The sequence below is a fragment of the Ananas comosus genome, unplaced genomic scaffold, assembly GCF_001540865.1.
Source record: "Ananas comosus cultivar F153 unplaced genomic scaffold, ASM154086v1, whole genome shotgun sequence".
Lineage (NCBI taxonomy): Eukaryota > Viridiplantae > Streptophyta > Magnoliopsida > Poales > Bromeliaceae > Ananas > Ananas comosus.
Window position 1 is genome coordinate 44,828 of NW_017893383.1, and position 25,226 is coordinate 70,053.

The window sequence follows — 25,226 nt, forward strand, 5'->3', positions numbered from 1 at the left end:
AACCAGGAAGGACCAGTAAGACGGTCGGCAAAGGGAGCCCAAGAAATAGCCGATTCAGGACTCGGCTCATAAAAAGTTTTAAAATAAGTAAGAAAGTCAGAGGGTTGACCCAGAGTCATCAGCTGTGGACAGCCAAGAGCTAACCCATAAGAATCAAATTGAGCAACCGAAGTCGGATTAAAAGGAGATTGGCATAAAGCGGGAATATAAAATTGTAAAAATATTTGAAGAAACCAGAAGACACCGCAGCCAGAACTAATGGCAATACCATCTCCAGAAGGCAATATTTTGATAGAATCAAAAATTTCTCTATAGACAAAGGCAAGAAAGTAAGGCCCTAGAGCTAATCTATCGCCGTTAGACAAACCAACGGCGATTGGAACAAAGTCACGATTAATTTTGTGAACGAGTACAAAAAAGATTATGGCATAACCAATAAAGGAGAAATGCCGTATGTTCGTTCTTAGTAACGGGAGCAGGGGATTCACCTGCGAATTTGCGGATGAACTTGGAGTAAGCCAAATCATTGAGGTCAGACGGTCCTCAAAATTAGATATGCCGTCGTGATTATAAGACATAGAAACAGAAACGCCGTGAGGGCGCAAGCCAGTAATGGCGGCCACGTCAAGAAGAGTGGGAGTGAGAGGCCCTCTTCTAAAAAGAAAAACATTAGAAATGGGGGACCAAAAACACAGAGCGGCGGCTAGAAGAAGATTATCGGCAATAGGAGGATGCCGAGACAATTGAATAGCTTCATATATCCCAACCTCCCGCCAAAAGTCACCAAAGGCGGTTTCTACTCAATCTAACCAATTTAAATATGCCTCTGAAGTACTTGGCCAAGTTCGAAGACTCTTCCCTGTTGAAGCAGAAAAGTACCAAGACTGAAGATGAATAGCTTTTCTCAAGGGGAGACCGTCACTAGAAAAGGGCGAGTCGATAGGGGCTGGCACTTCTATAAGAGAAGGACCCAAAATAAATCTAGAGGGGTCCGAATCGACAAAGGGTTTTAAGTACAGTGTAATCCAGGGATGGATGAAAAGGAAGAGGCGGAACCAACGCCATTAATCGAAAGAGGAAAAGAAGAAAAGTCAAGTGGAAAATAAAATCGGAGAAGATGAAGGAAAAGGAAACGAAAGAAAGGATTCCTGGAAGACGAAGAAGAAATAGAAGAGACAAAAAGAATAGAAAGCTTGGAGAAGAAGAAAGGCCGTCGTATCGAACCGTCGCGTCGAAGCGAGTTTCGAGGTCGGTTTTAATGATGAATAGACGGCGGCAATTAAGATGACCTAATTAATGCCACATATGAGACAAAAGTAGAGAATATGATCAAGGCCGTAAAGAAGAGAATCAGTGGCCAAGATTAAACCGTACAAAAGATTGTGCCACAGATTGCTGCAGATTATGTCAGAGAATTTGAATTTGATTGGACCGAGGAATACGCCTCGGATCGCACTTGTTTTCAGAGTTTGAGACGAAAAATATACCAAGGGTTCAAAAGATAACGCCAGCTACCGAAGCATCGCTTCGAAAGCTGCCGAGGGGGTAATTGTTGGGCCAATTCGGTGCAGACAGTTGGCAAACCGGGACTACATCCATGATCCAGGTCAAAACGGTGGACCGGGAGCATATAAGACGCGCCAGAAGACATGAGCCGCGTTTGTTCAAAAAGTTGTAGCAACCGCAAGCAGTTACGAGCGGTTCCGATTGGCCAAAGGTGGTCCTACAAATTAGGAGATAGTGGCTGATCGTGCAAGAGCAATGACTAACGCAGGGGTGATTCTATAAATAGGCATACGATACCCTGAAAAGTGGTCTTCGCCCCTGCGCATAAAAGAACACCTTTATTTTCCTGCATCTTTCTTTCCTGCATTTACCGCTTTTCATAGGAGTAGTTCTCGTAACTTAGCATACTTGGAGTCTGTCTGCCCTACGGGCATTACTCCCATGTTCTTTTACTTGGAGTCTGTCTGCCCTACGGGCATCACTCCCCTGTTCTTTTACTTGGAGTCTGTCTGCCCTACGGGCATCACTCCCCTGTTCTTGTACTTCTATTCAATAGAAAGTCATTTTCGGCTCTTCCTGCTGATCAGATCTCGAGTTGTTTAGTCGTTCGGCTCATCTTCCAGTCGAATTCTGAGCTTCCCCTCTTCATTTGGCTCATCCCCCAGAAACGAATTTACTGTGGAGGTCTTTGAACCCGGCTGATTCGATCCCTTATCGGCCGAATCGCTTGATCCGTCGTGGGCACAAACTTCGAGGGTCATCATCCGCGGCTGCTCATCATCCCAACGTTCTTCCCGAGGAGAATTCTTGACCGGGTCAAGGGTCGGGACTTTCGGCCACTAACACTCTCCAAAACCTCTCCAAAATAAAATCAACGAGAGATGGACCACCTATCATAACGTTCTTCGGCAGCTAGCTCGAGGCGATACCCTTTCCGCGGTCCCTAGCCTCGCCCGGCATGGAAGGCTCTGTAATAACAATAAGAAAAAGAGGGCATAAGAACTATAATTTATAGTTCCCAGTGGGCAATTACTGACCTCAGCGCAATGCACCACTGGGCCCCAAAGAGTAAGGGTAGATACGAGAAGTAATAATACTAACAAAAATAACTGCAGGTATGAAAGTATGAAATATGTGCTAAATCACTATGTCATAAGTAACATAATGTCAACATTTTGTACATTCACTCTATCATGTTGAAGTATGTCCAATGTATGACTAATATGTCCCAACATAACAAGCAATAGGCATTATGATCCAATCTATCAATATATAATGAACATACTCTATCATGGTAATCAAGTATACTATGATGCAACAAGAGAAACTATCAAGTATACTACATGTCCCAAAGTTACGCTATAAGCATGTCAAAATAATCCAACTACTATGCCTATTTAGTAGTGATTGTCATATCCCAGTTTAATGTCATTTTTCTATCATATTTTAGGACCAACATAAGTGTGGTACAGCTTGTGCCGCCTAAGTGTCGGTGGTAGCTCCAGCATTCCCACTCTAGGAATGAGTTTATCCCTCCCGACCCCGTAGGTTTCTCGATACAGCACAAGCGAGCATAAGTCGCGTAGGCCAACTCCGGAGTGCCGGCTTGTAGGGAGCGACCCTCACAAGCATGTGCGAATGAGCACAAATGGCAAACAAGCGTAGTCAATAGCTCAAATATCCAATCATCATGTCTCTAACATGGTATAAGCCATTAGCAACCCAACGGTCTAGTTCTATGTCTCGAGTGAAGTTCCAACATACACTATGTTTAGTGCCTCTTTATGACACTTAAACATTTACATAACCCGTGCACACTTCACATTCTATGCCTCTTTATGGCACTACTATACTAGATTCACAAATAACCCGAGCTCAATGCCGCTTTATGACATTAGCTCCATAGTTCGCGAGTAGTGCAAGTTCCAAGCCTCTTTATGGCTTACTAAAATCCCTTATGTCTCATTTAGGCATAGGTTTAAATGCATAATACAAGTCTCATTTTCATCATAGGAAAATAAGGTTTCAAGTTCAACTAGAATGCTCGAACACATGCATGAATCCCTTATGCAAGCTCTCTACTGCATAGAGGTCCAAAATTTCATTGTACACAACATAGGAATTTTAAACATTCTAAAATTCATAAATAATGCATCTAACATGAATATGCATGATTTTCTATTTTACAATACTCAAATCATCATAAATGAGATTTTCTCATTATATGGCTAGGTCAAACCCACCGAACGACGCGCAACCCTTCGTTTGCTCCAACGAATGTGTCCACTAAGCTCCTAGCACCCTAGAAGCATCAAAAAGTGAGCTATAAGAAGTAAACGAACAACTACTAGCTCAAACATTAACCTACTAGGCAAAATGGCCAAAAATCTCACCTATAGTGTAAGCATCCCTCTCGAAAGCTCAAATGAAAGTCAAATCCCTTCCAAAGCAATCTAATCCAAGGTTCTAATCCTATTAGATTAGTTCCAAAAGCCTCTAATCAAAAAGCCCCAAATAAACCCTAGTTTTTCCATTTCTAGGGTTTCTACACATAAAACCTACCAACCAAGATCTAGAGAGGAGAAGTAAGAAACTAACCTCTTAGGAAGCTCCAAACAAGGAGCAAAATCCCCCAAGCTTGAAGATCTGTCCTCTATCAAGCTCCAACACCAAGCTTCAAGCTCTCTCCAATGGTGGAAAAGTCTTCAACAAGCAAAAAAAGAGGTTAAATCTCATAAAATTGAAGCAAAGATCAAGAAAAAGGAATGAGGAGGTGTAGAGAGCTCCCTCACCTTTCTCCCTGTTGTCCCAAGCTCAAAGAACAGCCCTAGGGGTGTGGGTGCACATATAGTGTTGCTACAATAGCAAATACACCCCTGCAGATCGGCCTGTTCAGAATCTGCCAAAGTGTACCGGTACATGGGCCCGTGTACCGGTACAAGCCCCACGGAATTGCAACCCGAGGCTCGGGTTGGCGGGGTAACCGGCCGTGTACCGGTACACGACCCTGTACCGGTACAACCATCAACCCTGTACCGGTACAGCCATCAAGGCGTACCGGTACACTACCCTGGATATGTCAACCCGAGAACAGCCTAAGTCCTCCATTTTTGTGACCTTAGCGCTACTTAAAATACTGTAATTCTCAGAGTACGAGCCATAGGTCGGACCACTGTCAACGACCCTCCAGAATATCTGGAAAACTCGAAACACAGGGCAAATACTCGAACCTTGCAATTTGCAAAGATTCAATGCGTTACAAAATATCTCGATTCCGAAACTTTTTCACCTCGCGAGCCAGAATCCTCACTGGTTGCTCTTCAAAGCTCAAGTCCTCTCTCAGCTCTACTGGTATAACATCCAAAACATGAGCCGGATCGTGGATGTACTTCCGGAGGACCGATACATGAAATACATTGTGCACGCCCGATAGATTTGGCGGTAGAGCAAGTTGATACGCTACCGGGCCTACACACTCCAAAACCTCATATGGTCTAATAAATCGGAGGCTCAACTTACCTCGGATGCCGAATCTTCTAATTCCCTTGGTCGACGAGACTTTCAAGAAGACATGGTCTCCGACTTGAAACTCCAAGTCTCGTCGACGCTTATCAGCATAACTCTTTTGCCTACTCTAAGCTGTCAATAATCGCTCCCGAGCAATGTGAATCCTGTCCTCTACTTCCTGGAGCACATCAGGGCCTAAAATCAATCTCTCGCCAACTTCACTCCAATGAAGTGGCGATCTACACTTCCGTCCATAAATTGCTTCGAATGGTGCCATCTTGATGCTTGCTTGATAACTATTGTTATAAGCAAACTCTGCCATCGGTAGATGCTGTGACCATCCTCCCCGGAAGTCTATCACACAAGCTTGAACATATCCTCTAGAGTCTGTATAATGCGCTCAGATTGCCCATCACTCTGAGGGTGGAAAGTTGTACTGAAATCCAAACGCGTGCCCAAGGCATCCTGTAGACTCCTTAAAAAGTGAGATACAAACCGGGGATCTCGATCTGAAACTATCGAAGTAGGTACCCCGTGAAGCCGCACTATCTCATCCAAATATACCTGCGTGAGTTTCTCACCAGTCTAAGTAGTATGAATAGGTATAAAATGAGCCGATTTTGTCAACCTCTCCATGATCACCCAAATAGCATCATGCCCGGCGTGAGAGCGGGGCAATCCCATCACGAAGTCCATGGTGATATTTTTCTACTTCCAAACGGGAATTGATAAACTCTGTAATTTTTCTGCGGATAACCGATGCTCAGCCTTCACTTGTTGACAAGTTAAACATCTAGCAACAAACTCGCCAACGTCCTTTTTCATCCCAGGCCACCAATAGAGTAGTTTCAAATCCTTATACATCTTGGTGCCTCCCGGATGTATAGCATAGGGTGCACGGTGAGCTTCTTGCAGAATATCCTCTTTAATTGCTGCTTCCGCCGGTACACAAATCTGCCCGTGGAAACGCAACATCCCTAGATCATCCACTCGGAAATCACCGGTGTAACCATCAATCATCTTAGCAGGGAGACGGGGGCAACGGCTGCCGATAGCTGTGAAGGCGGCGCGGCTGGGCGTGGTCGCACTAGTCCTAGGTGGTTACAGGTTTGTAGCAGCCACGGCGGCGGCGCTCCGGGGCGGCTGTGGCTAGTAGAGGGAGGTTGCCGGAGGTTCGAGATGTCGCTGGTAAGGGGCCCAAGGGGGACGAGCACCCTGCTTGCCCTCGGGCAGAGATTAAGGAAGAAAAATATGGTAGAGGAGACGGAAAATGGTGAAAAGAGGCTGCTGGTAGCATTTGGCCGGCCGGAGCGCGATCGTCGGTGGCCGGGAGGCACGCAGCACACGCAAAGGAGGGAGAAGAGGCGGCTGGGGGGCTCAGCTGGGCGTAAGTGCTAGGGTTAGGGTTTTTGGTAGAGAAAAACCCTATGTGGCATATATATACAAGGTGCCAGTATACGTATAAGTCCTCCGACTCCCATTAATTCATATTGTGTCCTCCATAGCATGTTTAAAACGCGCTTACGCACCTCCATATCCAATTTCACACAATTCAGTACATAAAATATAGGGGATATTGCAAAATCTTCAATTTGCCAATTTCGACCCTTTCTCGGTGATAGCGTGATCACGAGAGATCTGTCCGTCAAATTCACGAATGGACTGTGCCAATGCTTTTGGCACTGCCAAAACATCAAAACTATCTGAGCTTAGTACTAAGTCGTTGGGACCCAGGAACTTTAAGCTTGGCAAACCTTAGGAAGGCAAGACCCGAGAGGCGTGATTTATCGCGAAAGTCAATGATTGAACTGTTTTAACTCCTCCTAGAGTGGAGTGAGTGATTGAAGGAGTGTCTGTTTCGGCCAAGAAAATTATGTCGGCTGTAGACGGCATAATTTTGAGGAGAAACGGGGGCGGCCTTCTAGACTTTCGCTTGATTGGGTCGAGAGTGATTGTGTTTTGTATTTGACCCTTGTTTTGATCATGGGTAGCTATATATCGACGCCGAGGTCAACCGCCGACGCGGGATCGTGCCGCGCCACCCGAGATGCCTGAGCATGCAGGGCCGAGTGCACCCCCTGATCTGCGAGAGCAGTTGGCTCCCCTGACTGAGGCGACGTGGCAGCAGGGGGCCCTATTACAGAGAATGTGTGACACATTTACTCAGCCGCCGAGCAGAGCACCAGAGCAACCGGCACCGCCACAGACTACTCCAGTGGCCGCACCAGCCACAGCTGTACCCCCACCAGTGACAGTGCCTACGGCGCCAGTTACATTCCCAGGAGAGGCGTCGCAGATGTCTGAGGCTGAGCAGAAGCGGATGACAGAGAGGGTTGCTTGTTTCCGTTGATTTGATCCGCCGTCTTTCGATGGCAGTTGCACAGAGCCCTGGGTTGTAGAGGACTGGGTGAGCGCAATGGAGAAGCTATTCGAGGACTTATTTATACCAGAGCAGGAGCAGGTACATCTGGGAGTGCATTGTTTGGCTGGTGATGTGCATGCTTGGTGGAGGAGGATGAGAGGTACTCGACGGTTGGTGGCGTTGCAGATGAAATGGGATGAGTTCTGCGGAATGCTGTACGGGCGTATTTTTCAAACAGCGTGAAGCAGAAACTCGAAGAGGATCTGAAGAAGCTACAGCAGGGGGAGCGATCAGTTGAGGAGTACACTCGTGAGTTTACTCGGCTTCTGAACTGTGTGCCGTTTGTAGCCAGGGATGATGCCCACATGGTATATCTGTACGAGGGAGGCTTGAGGCCAGAGATCTTTCGGTTGGTGCAGGCGCAGAGGTTAAGGACCTTGGATGCGTCAATTGAGCAGGCATTGTGGGTGGAGAGAGGAGATGTGTCAGTCTGTGAGCGGGCTCAGGTGCAGGGGCAAAGTCAGGATAGGAAGTCCCTAGTCTCAGAGGATAGAGGATAGTCGAGCAGCAGGCGTCCGCCGAGGCCTCCATAATCATGCTCTCAGGGTCGTGGGTTTTCGGAGCGTCAGCGTTCTGGGAGACCTCGTCAGCAAAGGCAGTCGCAGGGGACTCCGCAATATGTGATTTGTTGGGGACCACACCGGCCCCGACAGTGTGAGCAGAGAGAGGGCCGATGTTTCACATGTGGACAGCCTGGGCATATGAGGGCAGCTTGTCCCCGATCAGTATCCTCAGCATCATCGACGGCGTCAGCACAGCCGGCACCTCAGCAGTCTTATGGAGCACCACCGAGTTACCGCCAAGATGACAGAGCATCTATACCGCGGCAGAGTGAGCGGCGACAGCAGGCCTCCAGCGGCAGAGTGTATGCAGCCCAGTTGGATAACTCTACAGCAGTCGATCGGGTGGTGGCAGGTATCAGTTTGATTTATGGTATTAGAGCTCGTACCTTATTTGATACCGGTGCATCATATTCTTTTGTTAGCCGAGCATTTGCATCATTGCATGGTCTAGACGTAGGGCTGTTGTTGCATGCATGAGAAGTGCCGATTTCTGACCATGTTTTCCAAATAGTAGAGTGTTGTTGGTCGTGTCCGGTGCAGTTGGGCTCGTAGATTTTGCACGTAGTCCTGCTGGTCTTAGGACAGCTGCAGGACTTTGATGTTGTGCTTGGCATAGATTGGCTGGCACGGTACTATGCTACGATCGACTGTGGAGCGAGGACAGTGACGTTCCGCGAGCCAGATCAAAAGGAGTTCACGTATAGGGTCTGCAGGAGTACGTTGTTTGCCACTTGGATTTCGTCGGCGAGGGCTCGACAGCTGATGAGTAGAGGATGCATCGCTTTTCTGGTGACGGTTGTAGAGGTGCCTACGGCGGCGCCAGGACTCGAGGATATCCCTATAGTCCACGAGTTTCCGGATGTTTTTTTTCCGGAGTTGACAACTATGCCGTCGGATAGAGAGATTGAGTTTGTGATTGACGTAGTTTCTGTAACTGCGCCAATCTCGAAAGCACCCTACCGGATGGCACTGGCAGAGCTGAGAGAGCTGAAGGCACAGCTGCAGAATCTGATGGATAAGAGGTATGTGAGACCCAGTGTGTCNGCTGAAGGCACAGCTGCAGAATTTGATGGATAAGGGGTATGTGAGACCCAGTGTGTCACCTTGGGGAGCGCCGGTGTTATTCGTGAAGAAGAATGATGGTTCACTTAGACTATGTGTGGATTACCGAAAATTGAATAAAGTGACCATCAAGAAAAAGTACCCTTTGCCATGCATTGATGATCTATTTGATCAGCTGCAAGGCTCTTATATTTTTTCGAAGATTGATCTCCAGTCAAGTTACCACTAGTTAAGAGTGAGGGCCGAGAATGTTCCCAAGACGACTTTTCGGACTCGGTACGGGCATTATGAGTTCACTATGATGCCTTTTGAATTGACGAATGCCCCTGCCGCATTTATGGATTTGATTAACAGAGTGTTTAAGCCGTACTTGGATAGATTCGTGGTTGTATTTTTTGATGATATTTTGATATATTCCCGGTGTGATGTTGAGCATGAGGAGCACTTGAGGATAGTATTACAGCTTCTGAGGGAGAAAAAGTTGCATGCTAAGTTGAAGAAGTGCGAGTTTTGGTTTCGGGAGGTTGCTTTCTTGGGTCATGTAATTTCTACAGCGGGAGTAGCAGTGGACCCGAAGAAGATAGATGCTATACTGGATTGGCCCAGACCGACAACGATTACCGAGGTAAGGAGTTTCCTTGGATTAGCAGGTTATTACCGTCGGTTTGTGGAAGGCTTTGAGAAGCTTTCCACACCCTTCACTCTATTGACTCGAAAGGAAATTAAGTTTATTTGGAGTGGGGATTGTCAGAAGAGCTTTGATGAGTTGAGACAGAGATTGATGTCGGCTCCTATCCTTGCCCTTCCAGTTATGGGGGAAGGATTTGTGATTTATAGTGATACATCGCACAGCGGGTTGGGTTGTGTCCTGATGTAGCATGGTAGGGTAACTGCTTATGCTTCCCGATAATTGAAGGATTACGATAAGAATTACTCTACGCATGACTTGGAGCTTGCTGCGGTGATTTTTTGTTTGAAGTTCTGGCGGCATTACTTGTATGTCAAGCACTGCGAGGTTTTCACTGATCATAAAAGTCTCAAGTATCTGTTCACCCAAAAGGAGTTGATCCTGAGATAATGTCGGTGGTTGAAGTTATTGAAGGATTATAATGTTAGTATTCAGTGTCATCCCGGCAAAGCGAATGTGGTGGCAGATGTGTTGAGCAGGAAGTCAGTGCAGAGCTTGAGCATGATGATTACTCAGCAGAGGCCGTTACTTGAGGGGCTGCAGCGGTTGAGGCTCGAGGTAGTTTCCTCTGGGTCTACTGCGAGACTGATGTCTATGGTCTTGCAGCCCACTCTGTTGGATAGGATTAGGGAATAACAGAGTGGAGACTCGCATTTGTTGAGGATTCGAGAGCAGTTAGAGAGGGGACAGGCAGAGGCTTTTTCTGTGGACAATTCAGGAATACTACGGTACAGGGACCGACTGTGTGTGCCTATAGATTCAGAGATCCGAGAGCATATTTTGAGAGAGGCTCATTACTCACCTTATACGGTTCATCCCAGTGGAACCAAGATATATAAAGACTTGAAGGCACATTTTTGGTGGAACGGAATGAAGAGGAACATTGGCAGATTTGTGGCTCAGTGTCTGACTTGTCAACAGGTAAGGCAGAGCATCAGGTACCTGCTGGCAAGCTTCAAAACCTGCTAGTACCCGAGTGGAAATAGGAGCAGATCACGATGGACTTTGTCGTGGGATTACCTAGAGCACAGGGTGGTTTTGATACTATTTGGGTGATAGTGGACAAACTGACTAAGTCTGCTCACTTCCTACCAGTACAGACCACCTCGTCGAGAGAGAGACTCACTCAGATATACTTGGATGAGATTGTCAGATTGCATGGTGTGCCTACCTCAATAGTGTTGGATCAAGACCCGAGGTTTATCTCGCATTTCTAGAGGAGTTTTCAGACGGCCTTGGGTACACAGCTAGATTTCAGCAGAGCATTTCATCCACAAACTGATGGTCAGTCAGAGCGGACTATTCAGAGTCTGGAGGACATGCTGAGAGCATGTGTCCCGGACTTTGGAGGAGGGTGGCATCGACATTTGAGACTGGTTGAGTTTGCGTACAACAACAGCTATTAAACGATGATTCAGATGACTCTGTTTGAAGCGTTATATGGACGCAGGTGTCGATCCCTTTTGCATTGGAGTGATGTGGGTGAAAAGAAGACTCTGGAACCTGAGATACTGATGGAGACAACGGAGAAGGTCAAAGTTGTGCGGCGACATATTTTGACAGCCCAGAGTCGATAGAGGAGCTACGCCGATACCAGGAGACGAGACTTAGAGTTTCATATTGGAGATCATGTGTTTTTGAAAGTCTCGCCGCCTCGAGGGATATGCAGATTCGGAGTTCGTAGAAAGCTTAGTCCACGCTTTGTAGGTCCTTTAGAGGTATTAGAGCGAGTCGGACCAGTTTCCTACAGGATTGCTCTACCCCCATGACTGGCCGGTGTTCATGATGTTTTTCACGTCTCGGCATTGAGGAGATACGTGTTTCACCCCTCTCGCGTGATTGACTTCACTTCACTAGAGCTTGGCGAGGATCTGAGATATAAGGAGCAATCGGTGCGGATTCTTGCTCGGGAGATGAAAGAATTGCGCAACCGGGTCATCCCTTATGTGAAAGTGCAGTGGAGTCATCACGAGGAACGTGAGGCGACGTGGGAGCCGGAGATGGTGATGCGCGAGTCCTACCCTTACTTGTTTGAGGCTCAGGATTGAGGTATGCGTTAAGTTTCGAGGACGAAATATTTTGTAGTGGGGAGGATCTAGTATCCCTGGTGTACTGCAGCCTGTGTGATTTCAACACCTGAGGCTTGTCGACACATCTGGAGAGTGTCGGGACAAGTCCGAGTCGTTTCGGCGCGAAATGAATGCAAAACGGACTCAGCGCGATGCGAGAGCAAAGTTTTGACATTGAAATCTGCAAAGTGCAGATTTCAGTGTTGAGTACCGGTACCGCGCAGGGGTGTACCGGTACCTAAGTGTATTTCCTGAATAGACTGCTCTCGGGTTTTGGGGGGACACGTGTCAACCTCTGGTCCCCCCAAACTCTCATTTAATGTAGTAGAAATAGATCAAAATTTAAAACTATATATATATATATATATATATATATATATATATATATATATATATATATATATATATATATAGGCTAACTATACTATATTAGTATTGGGCGCCTTCGTACTCATAAGTTGTTTTCGATAAACGGAGCTATCCGAATCCACTCCGTTAAATATGATCTAGAGTATTTGAAACTTCTAGAAAATAAATTTCGTAATTTTTCGAAATCATAATAAAGTCCATCAAGCGGGCATAAAATGAACGGTCAAAATCAAACGATGTCTTAAAAATGGATGATCGGATCCTTCAATTTAAGATCGGAGTTATTGATCTTTATCTAGGTAGTGAATAGAATTTTCTATCAAAAATTCAACCTATTCGGATTCTTTTGCACCGTTAAACTAGCAAGTATTCCATACCGGTCGTTAAAAATTGTCAATTTTGTAAGCTTTTGATCGTAAGGTAAATGATGTTGAAAAATTATGAAATTTAATTTCTAGATGTTTCAAATGCTCTAAATAACGTTTAACGGTGTGGATCGTCGATTCGGAAGCTCTATCATCGAAAACAACTTATAAGTACGAGGGCGATCGTTCTCATAATAGTATAATAGCCGGACTATATATATATATATATATATATATATAGAGAGAGAGAGAGAGAGAGAGAGAGAGAGAGAGAGAGAGAGTGCGGCTACTATGCTATTAATAGCACGAAGCACTTGGTGCTACCAAGTTTTTCACCGTTAGATCTACCATTTTGATCATTTTCACCCGTTAGATCATACTATTCAACCAACCACCCACTCAATCCTAGGGGGCCCACATCATCCTAATCGCACATCTCTTAATCCAATGATCAAAAACTTGGTAGCACCAATGACTTGGTACTATTAATAGCATAGTAGCCTAGTTCTATATATATATATAGAGAGAGAGAGAGAGAGGGAGAGAGAGAATATAAAGGAGGGTTTTTGGGGGTGTTGATGCCAAAATTGAAATTAACACGCCGACTTAGCCCACGTATGAGCCAAAGAAATAAGGACACGTGGTACACCCGAAGTCGACAATAAAGCACTTGAAAGTCAAGAGCGTTTAGGCGAGAACGTTTGAGAAGTGGAGGCGTAACTTCCATGAGAAGTAGGCATAACTTTCACGATGAGTAGGCGTAACTTCCACGATCATGGTTACAACCACTCCCCCCACTACTGTCAATCGACCAATAATGTGGGCTGAGAAGACATCATTATAAATAGTAACTTCAAAGCCTGTAATAAGGGTCTTTCTCTCCCCTGAACGAGAAGACCACCGCATTTTCATATCTTTCCTTTCCTACATTTATTGCTTTCTAGGAGTAGTCTAAATGTAATCTTTTCTTTTTCGCATTTACTTCTTTCCTAGAAGTAGCTTTTAAGTAGAACTCTGGAGTCTGTCTGCCCCACGGGTATTACTCTGTTGTAAACTATATATTTGCAGAGTCTGTATGCCCTTCGGGCACACTATTTTATTAATATATATAGGCATTTGGCTCTTTCAGCCAACCAGTCATTGTGTATTTCATTTATTCGCCTCTTTCAGTTGACCAGTTACTGTGTACTTCTTCCATTCGGCTCTTCTGCCGACATTGATCCCTGCACAGTTCGTACATTCGGGTCATCTAGCCGAACCGATTCTACAGTAAAGGTTTTCGAACTCGGCTGGTCTGATCCCTCGTCAACCGAATAGCTTGATCAAGTCGAAGGACGCAAACTTCAAGGGTCACTATTCGCAGCCATTCCTTCGCGCTCCCCGAGAAGGATCTTTGATCGGGTCTAGAGTCGGAAAATTCGGCTACCAACAGGGGGGCACGTGTCAACCTCTAGTCCCCCCAAACCCTCCTTTAATGTAGTAGAATAGATATGCCACTTTGTACTCATAAGTTTTCGATTGTTAGATCTTCCCCTTTGATCATTTCCATCCGTTAGTTCTTCCCCTTTGATCATTTCCATCCGTTAGATCTTCCCTCCGTGCACATGCGCGTGCGCATGCGCGTGTGCACATGTGTGTGTGCCCGCGCGCGAGTGTGTGTGCGCGTGCGTGCGCGCGCGTGCATGTGGAAGCACGGAGGGCTCCATGCTTCTAGAAACATACCAACCCGGCCCCGCCAAGCCCCCCCCCGCTCTCTCTTATATATATATATATAAGAGAGAAGAGGGAGAGGAGGCTGGGCCGCTTACGCTAGGCGACCGCTCACACGATGCACGCTATTCAAGTCTGCAGTACTCAGACGTAGAGCCTTCGGGAGATCGAGACGTCGAGCCCTCAATACTCAACTAGCTCGTTAAGAGGAACTTCTCTCTGCCGACATGTCTGCTCCCCTAGACTCTCGTCACCCAGGGTCTCGCCTGTTCTACTCACCTGCCCGATTCTTCCTCGGATGCACGGAGAGGTGGGTTGCGGGGCCCTTGATCCTATTTTCACGAGTATACGTCCGCGTTCGTTCCCATATCAATTCGGTATACAAGAGTTAGCGGTGTCGGGGAGAGGAGAGAGAGAGTTGGACGGAGGCCTACTATTAGTAGCAAAATTCTATTTTTGCTACAGTTTTTTAGCCTTTGGATCAACTCTTTTCATTATTTCTAACCATGGATTAAATACTATAACCCAGTGGGACACTCAGCCCTAGGGGACCACTCAACTCTAACCAACTAATATCATCCTGACCCTACAATTTTTCATCCAAAGGTTAAAAACTTGATAGCAAAAAGAGCGTTTTACTATTAATAGTATTCCAGCCTAATTCTATTTATATATTATATATATATATATATATATATATAATGTAAAGTCAGTTCGGATTCGAGTCAGGTATAAATCAAAATTCATTCCTGCATCTAAAATTGCCGGGCTTTCGATTTTGATATTTGTATCCGAAACTATGTCCATTTAGTATCGAATAAATCTGCTCTGTTCGGACTCGAATTCGGATAAAATTCAGGTATTCGAACCCATTGATATTCCTAGAAAAGATATATAGATACAAACATGCAAAGTTAGAATATTTGCGTAAGTAGATGGGTTCGTTTACTCTCGTACCATTTTGGACGATAGGACATCCAAATTAAGGAATTAGATTTTATAATTTTTCGATAATATTTATTTAGTATACGAGTAATCTAAAAGTTGGTAATTTTTAATGCTATTTAGATGAATTTGAGATCATTTAATCACTAAAATATTATTGTAAAATTATGAGTTTCCATTCCTATAAATTTAAATATTTTTTGATGTTTAGCAGAGCCAATTGTTAGTTCGCATATAACGTATTGTATGAACGGCAACATATAACTAAACAGCAACCTCGTTTACATGTAATGAAATATTCAAAATATACTCCAAAATTTGCTAAAGGCTTCATGACCTTCGTCTTTGTGTGCATGTAGCCACCTAAAAACTTTTGAAATTTCATATTGACCATCCAAATTTTTAATTTTTAGCAATTAACCACTCAAGACTCAAGTTTACTTTTTATCAATTTAAAGGAACCAGCACTAGCGAAATAGTTTAAAAAAAAAAAAAAAAGAAAAAGAAAAAGAAAAACACACTAACAATACAAAAGGGTTCTTTTTAACGTTCAGATTCAGTCTCGTAGTAAAACCAAATTTATTTTATTATTTAATTGTTAAAAATTAGATGCGCTATTTATAGTCAACTTTGTCCCAAAAAATAATTTTTGGCATAAAAAAAGACTGATTTTCATCAATAACGTGTCTTTCATTATTTCTTAATTATTTTTCTAATATTAGTCACATTAAATTGATGAATTAGAAAGTCACATTAAATTGATGAATTTAAAAGTTTAGGAAGTACGTATAAAACTTTTTAAAGTTCTAATTGTGCAAACGAGCAAAAGTTCATGCGGTTTTCGTGAATTTAACTCTTAAATCTCTCTCTCAAAAAAAAAAAAAGAAAAAAGGAAATCTTAAATCTAATTACAGTAACTAAAATAAATTTTAAAAAAAATCCAAAGTGAACAACAACAGAGAAATAATATTAGGCTAAATTACAAAAGAAAAAAAAATTAAAATAAAATAAGCCTTACATTCGGCCCCTCTCTCAATTACTCCCTATATTAAGAATTGCGTCAATAATCTCCCTACACTTTGGTATTTTCTTTCTCTAACAGGTCCAGAAATTTAGATTAATTGCCGAATACATATATTAAACTTTGTAAAATAAATTGGTAAATAAAATCGGTTATAATTAATGCAGTAGATTTATATAAATTGAGTAAAATTGTTAAATAAATTAACAAGTTTAATAGTAATGAAAGATCTGTTTTATCTAATTCTTTGACTTTTTTGTGAGTTACAAAATAGATAGATGTCGAGATGCGAAACGATATAATATACAAACTCATTTTAATGAAACATTACAATCTAATCCATCGATTATCTCAAGTTTCTAAACCTATTTGAAACAACAGTAAAATATAGGAAGGTAATTGACGCGATATTCAATGCAAAGGTTAAATAAAGACATGGTTTAAAGTGCAGGGGAATTTTTCTGTAATTAAGCCATAATATATCAGAACAAATAACTACTCATACTCTGAACAAACAGAGGAATAAGAAATGCAGGAGCAAAGCGAAGCATGTTGTAGTTAAGAGTTCTGTTTATCCTCCCGAAATGTCGAGGATTAGCTTCAAAAATATGATTGTTTCAAGCAATTTGATCACATATGTGATGCTGTCACCTAGTGTATTAATGTAGAGCAACAATTGCAAAGGAATAAACCGTAGGCTTTTAGAATTTGAGTGAATGAATACCAATGTAAAACTCCAACCTGTATGGTATTTAAAGAGGGAAAAAACATTTATAAACTATTGAATAAAAACCAATTTATTTCTTCATTTAGCTATACACTGTAGACTAGTCTCTAGTAACTAACGCGAGCATAAGATGTAATTTAAGCCTCCTCATAGCTATAGCACGGCTGGTATTAAGATGTACTTAAAACCGTTATTTGTAAACTACAGTAGAAGCGGAAAACACTAATCAAAGAATCTGCTGTTTACCCCAGCCCTATAAATCTGCAACTGCCCAGAAGCTGCTGAAGAAGCACTAACCCTTATTTCACTATGTGCGGGCAAGAAGAATACGTCGCCCTCAGCCACCGTCTCTTCTTCGTTGGCCGGAGAATCCACGGTGATTCTGCCTTCCCCGGACACTATGAGGAAAATAGATGGGCCTGGAACTGCGGAGAAAACCACCGACTCTTGCGGGGGGAGCAGGCAGCGGTTGACTTCGAACTCGTCGAATGGAGGAGTGTACCGTGATACAAAGGGGTTTAAGGTGACTCCTCGCAAGATTTCAGGGAACCCCTGCGGAAATTGTACATTCATTTTACCATGAGAGAGTATATAGTCATAAAAATAAAGAAAATTAGTAAACAAAAGTGAATAAGAATGCATTGTCCCTGGTGTTGGAAAGGAATGTTAGCCTTTGCCGGTGCTTGCATATATATATATATATATATATATATATATATATATATATATATATATATATATATATATATATATATCATCAGTACCAAATCAAAAGTAGATCTACTTCCTTAGGCGAATACCAGAAACTCAGAAATGAAAACTAATTTTGACTTAACAGTTAGTAGTAGTGTAAAAGAAAAGAAGAAGTCGACAGACAAAAGAGAATTGAGGAATGGAAATAGCATGGCTGAGTGTTGAAATAAGATCTATTGCTAGCAAATTTCTGCCATTGAATAGATCCAATTGAAATAGACTGATGAATCTTCGACACACTTAAAAGAAAAAAAAATCAACCAACATGCAATTAATGGTTCTTGTAACATTCGTCGATCTAGATGTCCATATCCCAACATGACAAACATGGATAAAGCAAAAAAAAAGGATTCACATGCTACAGCACGGTATTAGCATTAGAATGAAGTATTTGAAAACTATAAAGAAAACCACAGGCAAATAGTATAATCAGTTAAATTAGTTGACCAGACTATAAAGGGATACATGCATAAGTTGAACTCTAAACATTAGCACACAGATTAGACTGCTATTTCTGTTCTCCCTAAACTAGAAACTAAAAGAATCTAGAAAAAGTAAACAGAAAGAGAAGAAAAAGGATCCCTGTGTGCAAAGTTCAATAAAGTGTAAAGTTAGACTTCCAATGCTATATGCCATCGAGTTGCATTACAGCAAAGTGTTAGACGTCCAATGCTATCAAACTAGTAAAGTAGAATTAATCCAATAAGGAGATGGAGTTGTAACCTGTAGGTAGCGTGAGGTGCTAATTATAACTTTAACGAGCACAAAAAGCATAGCCAGTTAAAATGAATAAAACCAGTTACAAGAATGCCAAATATACAGTATAGTTCTCTTAATGGCAGTAGGATCTATTATTATTAATCTAGAATTTGCAATCCAATTAAATACAAAAGATTCAAGCAATTTAGATATTTCTGGGCCAATAATAATAGAAACTCCATTATCAAAATTTGACCACTTGAGTTAGAAAGTAAAAGATTCCTCCAAGAACCAAATCTTTCTCAATGAGGCACTTGAAATCCAAGATTTATTTAGCAATATTGACTTCAATACTTCCTATTACTTACGTATGCCAGTAAGATTGAAGTTAATTAGCATTAAATGTTTGTAAGTTATTATATCTTGGTTGTTTGGAAAATGCTATCGTATTGTATAGATGTTTGAGCTTTTTCTAATTTGAACATTTACAAATTTCCTGAAGACCTAGTTTTAGCCCTTTGGAGTGTCAGGCTTCTGGAGTCGGTCTTAACTAACCAGTGGTGATAAACAAGTTACTAACAGAAGAGGATCGCATAGTTATAAGCAGATTATGAAAATAGATGCGGGCCACACAACATATATACAGTCACAACACAGATTGCAAAAGATAAAGTAAATTAAAGTTCAATAGCACTGAAAACAATAAAAAAAATTGAATAGAAAATCAAAAGTAAATACAAACCTGTTTATATGTAAGCATGGAACAAAGAGTTTGCACATCCCTGAATTTAGGAGTCAGACCAGCTCGCACAACATTATCCGAAGTGGCCATACATTCGATGCATTCTCCAGATAAATAAGCATGTGGTTCATTTGCAGCAATATAGAGTGCTTCCCCAGGGCTAAGCTTCACATAATTAAAGAAAAATGCCGATATGACACCAACATCACCAGGATACTGCTTCTCCAACAATAATGCTAGTTGCTCCTTCTCTGTTAGCATCCTCTTCTGATTCAAGCAATAAAAAAAAATCAATATCTAAAGTGAAAAACAAAGCAAATCTATCAGAAAGAAGTGACCCTTCAATAGAGACATGGAAAAGTGCACAAAAAGATGTTTTAGAAGAGCATAATCGTTAGGGACAACTTTATCACGCCTTAACATTTGAGAGACAAAAACTGATCATAATTATGTCATATAATTAACCCAAATACCTTAAATCAAGTCTCATCTATTATCATGTTTCTGGGTCCAGTTCTGTAATATTATTCTATTTAGAAAGCTGATGTTACATCTTATTTTACTATCCAGTATTTAAGATAACGGTGGTTATCATAACCATGTGATCAAAATAAAAGAGAACAAAATGGCATGGAAGATAAGAAATCAACTGCAAAGATGACATGTAACTCCTGAATCCGCAGGCTTCCATGTTTCGTTGCGCTTCAAGGAAAATAATTTGTAGTATGTATGATATACTCTACCACGCTCAACCAGCAGATTTCATGAATGATACAAATGTTCTTTTTAAATGTCTAGAGTACCAGCCGACCTATCAAAGTAATGTTAAACCATTTATAAACAAAACCAACCAAATCTATGAAATTTGTATGATTGGGCTTGTTGGAGGCCTCTTTTGTAGAGGAAAAAGAGAGATAATCAGAGGACAGTTAAATAGCAAAAAATGAGAGGCAGTCTCTAGGTTTCAAGACTCTAGAAGGTGAACTTGTTTCTGGAAATTGTCTATTTGAATTCCAATGGTGCCAATAGAAAAGTTAGAACAACAGCATTTTCTTTCGAGAAGGATTTCTATTCTCTTTGAGCCACAAAAAAAATTGTAAGAGCTGAGATATCCATCTTCATTTCGTTATGCTTCTCTTTTCACCTGATATTTTCCATTATTAAACATCATTTATTGAAAACATTTAATTCTTCCTTTATTATCCCTAAGTTAAATAAGATTTCACCTTAATCTAATTGGTAATCCCCTTACTAATTGTCGCTGCTAATCTAAAAGAATAATTTCATCACCAAAACAAGCCATTTAAACAAAAATCTACGGTGGATAACCATAAAATCCTGTTTCTTCCCACCCGAAACTGATTGTAAGACTCATTTGCATCAAAAAAAACTCGAGTGAGAACTGAAATAACATATCCAGTAAATACCAAGCTTTACATGGCCCAAACCAAAGAAAAGTTATTTTGTCATTCAATCCAATTTCAAAGCCAATTTCTTATCTAGGCGTTCCTTAATGCTTGAATTCTAATGAAAACATTCAATCCATATTGCACAACCCTCCCACATTGATCGAAGAAATTTCCAGTATAATAAATGCTGTCTCTCTCATACTGGTACATAATTCATAGAAAAGCTCTCCTTAAAATAATGCTTATAAAATAATATAGTAATTTTACATTATAGAAGGAAATCCATCCTATTTACGACCAAAGCCATTAATAACATAGTAATATCCTATTTCTGAAAGGGTTGCTCGTCAATGGGCTACTTTAAACTACTTTTGTAACCACTAAACAGTAAGCCCTTCTTAGAGAATCTAAGGGCAGAAATATCGCATGCTGATCTGTATACTAGTTTCAAATTTAAGAGGAGAATGCATAAGCCATGACAAATGCAGGATCTATGAAATTCATCCAAAATGCACAACTGTATTGTCTAACAGAAGCATACAATAATAAAAAGACTACTAACGAGTGCATATCAGAAAATTAGTGTGGACTAGTCCAGCAAAGAAGTGTCTTCATTTGATTTTTCATATTGCTATGTTCACAAAAAGCTTAGAGAAATAAATACATTTAGAAATGCCAGTTCCCCAGTATAACCAAAACGGAGAAAAAGAATGGATTGCACAAGAGCAACAAAATAAAGCTCGATACAATATACTAAAGCTTAATAAAATAGCGGAATAACCAAGGTATATACAATATGCTAAAGCTTAATAAAGTTAGCAGAATATGAAGTTCATTGCCAGAGATCACTGAAGCATAAAGATATAAATAAAACCATGACCTGAAAATAAGGACCAGCAAGAGAATGGTTTTAATTAAGAGCAAGAAACAGACAAAAGAGCAGCCGAATAGAAATAACATGAATGACTATATAAATTGCAAATGAAAGAACTATCTTGTATGTTTATTTTTAAGTTATCAATATTACTATGTTTTTCTTTTTTTCAGTGCATGCTGCTTTACTGATTCTTTTCCTGATCTATATGAACACAGTCACAGTCAGGAGACAGTAAGTTGGCAATCTTTAATGATAGCATTATATATTTTTACAGAAACAGAAAAAGAAAACAAAACGGACTAATCAACTATGCTTTACAAGATAATAATGCTTAGTTAGTTCAACCAAACAACTTGAGACAATCATAAAGCAGTTAATAAGATCAAAACAGACTAATCAACTATGATTTACATGAAAATAATGCTTGGTTAGTTCATCCAAACAACTTAAGCTAATGGATGAAACAGTTAATAAGACAATAGCAAGGAGAAGGAAAATGTCAATAACTATAATACTTACACTAATCAAATCCTACTTAAGATATGTTAATTGCAACTACCTTATTATCGCTGTTCAAACGGCTTTTCAGTTTCAATACTGCTTCAGAAACTGCTTCTTGTTTTGCTGACATAAGCCTTGTAAAAATTGACTGCAGAAAAGATTTTGGTTCGATGTGTCCGTCATGCTCTTTGTCATTCATAATCTTGCTTAGTTCCTTATAACCAACCAGCTCTAGAATCTCAGGTACAGTTGCGAGCACATCCTTAAGCTCCTGCAAAGCCACAACATCACGATGAGTCGAACTACTTTTCAAGAGCCATTCGTATATCATGAATAATAAGAAACACAAGGAATGCCCAGTATTAATTTGTATTGTAAGAAGGTAATAAAGCAGAATCTTTCAATGAAAAAATAAATGCATGCACTATAGAGCAGTAGAGAGAAAGCGAGACTTCCCAAAACCAAGTTGAACTAACGGAAGGAAAAAAGAACGAAGCACTGCAAGACCAAGAACCAAGAATAATAATAAAGTGAGGCATAGGTGAAAAGATAAGAAAGTTATGCAGTCAATAGATAGAGGTTAAACATTACATGAGAAAGTAAAATCATGTACTCAAGTTAAAGCTTGGCTTGAATTTTTGGCTGTGCTCCAAATTTTAACACAAATACTTCAGTTTGGTAGGAACTTGAAATTTTGGTACAAAACAAAAATCTTTATTGAGTTAAATCAAAAATAAAAAAACAAACAAATGATAATATGTATTTAAAGGGTCACCTAAAATCAGTACAAAACCTCTCCTAGCGCAAATATGACACTTCAAGTTTGCTCTGGAAAATAGACAAACATGAACTATATGTCATCAAATGAGGCTAATATCACAGAGAAAAAGAAGCAATTGTATGCTTAAAGTAATCATGGTAGACACTTGGCCAAGTCGGAAGAAATGCTTGTCACTTGCTACTCTTGGAATAATAAAATAAGAGCATTAGGTACTATCCATACAATGCAAAATATCCATCTTATAAACATTTATATTTGAAAAAAAAAATTGGATCGTTCACAAACTTTAGGTTGCATACTAGGAAATCACCAGAAACCAATCCACATATAACATTTTTATATTCTGAAAATGAAATATATGATGCTACCATAACAGAAATTTTTCTTCCTATATTTCTGTTGTTGTATATTTATTTGAACCACTTCTTTTCCAATACCTTAATACTTCCCAAATTCCAAATTTTTTAAACTTTTCCCACTTCTCCCAGGATGCAAAACTTGTGGCATTGTTGCTACATCTGTACAGGAAGACAAACTAAACAAAGATTCTTCACCTCAGCAATTCAGACTTTTGTCATAATCAATGTGTGTTTCATTCAATAGATTATGAAATTTGATGAAAAGATGTCCTGCAAGAGCTTAGATGAGGTATAGCAACATCTGGGATGCAGATCTAAAAGCATTCTAAGAATCTCATCAAAAACGCAGATCTAAAAACATTCTAAGAATCAATCACTAATGTCCTGCAAGAGCTTAGATGAGGTATAGCAACATCTGGGATGCAGATCTAAAAGCATTCTAAGAATCTCATCTAAAACGCAGATCTAAAAGCATTCTAAGAATCAATCACTAATGTAAGCACACCTATTGTAGCATCAATACCAGGCGAAAGTTCCCTTTCAGAAAGTGAAGAACCAATTAATGAAAATTGTTCAGAAAAAAGCCAAATAGACCATAACAAGAGAAATTTGCACATATCAATTCTGACAAGAAAAATATATATATGAATAGAAAAGGAGAGAGAAAAAGAATAGAAAGGGGAGAATATGCTACAAGAGTATAAAGTACATAAAAAAGGATTTCACGATGTATTGCAAATCTACAGCTAGAAGGTTAAATCTTTATAAATTAGATATCTTAAAAAGTATTTTTCCTTCGAGAATTAATTAATCTTGACCTAAGCAGTCATTTTGCAAGTGTTTTGATCTTTACGAATCTTTCCGACTGGATAACTTACTGACACTCTGGCGGCCAAACAGCATCGTTTCAGTCCTTAAATAGCAAATAGAAAACACCATCAAACTATAAATACTGAAGCAATATCTCAAGTAAAAGGAACCAAAAATTATAATTTAACATTTGTCCAGCAGTTATTGATGAGAAACAAAAGCAAAAGCAGATTACGGATTCCGAATCCACTGTTTCTTTCTCAAAAAGATAAATGCAGACAGAATGCTGAATAAACACACTAACCCATTCCAACCTCAGCAATCATAAGGTACAAGTAAAGATGAATCACACAATGTGCACCGACACGAGAGGTAACAGAATAAGTAAAGGATGAGCATTTCTACCAACTGAACAGTGGATTGGGGAATCCAACCCACGACCTCTTGAAATCGAGGGGATTTAGGATTGATCTGATAGAAATTAATTCAGTACCAGTCATAGCATCGTACAAGCAAACAAAAAAAAGGTCAATTTTATACTAATTTAAGATACGGTAAGCCCCACAAATTTGGTAATCAATCCATTTCGAACTAAAAATTACACAATCCAATACCTCAATGGTGACAAACCCACAGAGGGCCCTGAAATCGGTGAGGGCGATGGCCATCTCCGGCTTGTGATTCGCGTCTTTGTAAATGGTGGGCCGCATCTTATGCAGCACCTTCGCCAACTCCTTATCCGGGTGCGCCTGTATCGATAGCGCCTTCGCCACGGACAACACCTACTCATCCCAAACACACAAACACATACCATAAACCCTACATTTACGAACAATAGATGGAAAAGGCTCAAAAGGATGCCAAATTTAGCGGAAAAGGGAAAAAAGTGGGACGGGACCTTGAAGAGGAAGGGGAGATCGCCGGCCCACCGCGCGGCGACCTTCTCCCCGAGGACGCTAGGGTTTTGGAGGATCCACTCCTCGAGCGAAACGGGGTCGGCGCCGGAGCGGAGGAGGAGGAAGGAGGGGCCGGAGCCGTGGGTGCCTATCCAGAACTCGGCGTAGGGGCGCGCGGGGTCGACCTCGGCGGCTGAGTTGCGCGCGAAGAGGCGCGCCACGCGCGAGTCCTCGCCCAGTCGTAGTTCTGGACGGAGCACCGGAGCCGCAGCAGCGGCAGCGGCAGCGGCGGCGGCGGCGCCATTGGGGGGGCCTTGTCGCCCTTGTTGCCGTTCTCGACCATTGAGAATCCTAGAAGGAGGTGGTGGCGAATGGGGAATCCGAAGGGGAGGAGAGGAGGGGAGTGTCGTCGCCATTGGAGAGCATCGGGTGCGAGGTTTTTAAA

The 25,226-nt window shown here is 41.3% G+C and overlaps 1 protein-coding gene across 1 annotated transcript; it reads right to left on the reverse strand.

Moving 5' to 3' along the window:
- Positions 1 to 16,948: 16,948 nt before the first annotated feature.
- On the reverse strand, positions 16,949 to 25,226 carry LOC109705848 (mannose-6-phosphate isomerase 1-like). The gene is given in 6 exon segments (XM_020226631.1): positions 16,949 to 17,506; positions 19,149 to 19,415; positions 21,994 to 22,206; positions 24,500 to 24,667; positions 24,784 to 25,016; positions 25,019 to 25,226. Coding segments are annotated over 6 exon segments (1,317 nt in total). The 5' UTR covers positions 25,125 to 25,226; the 3' UTR covers positions 16,949 to 17,176.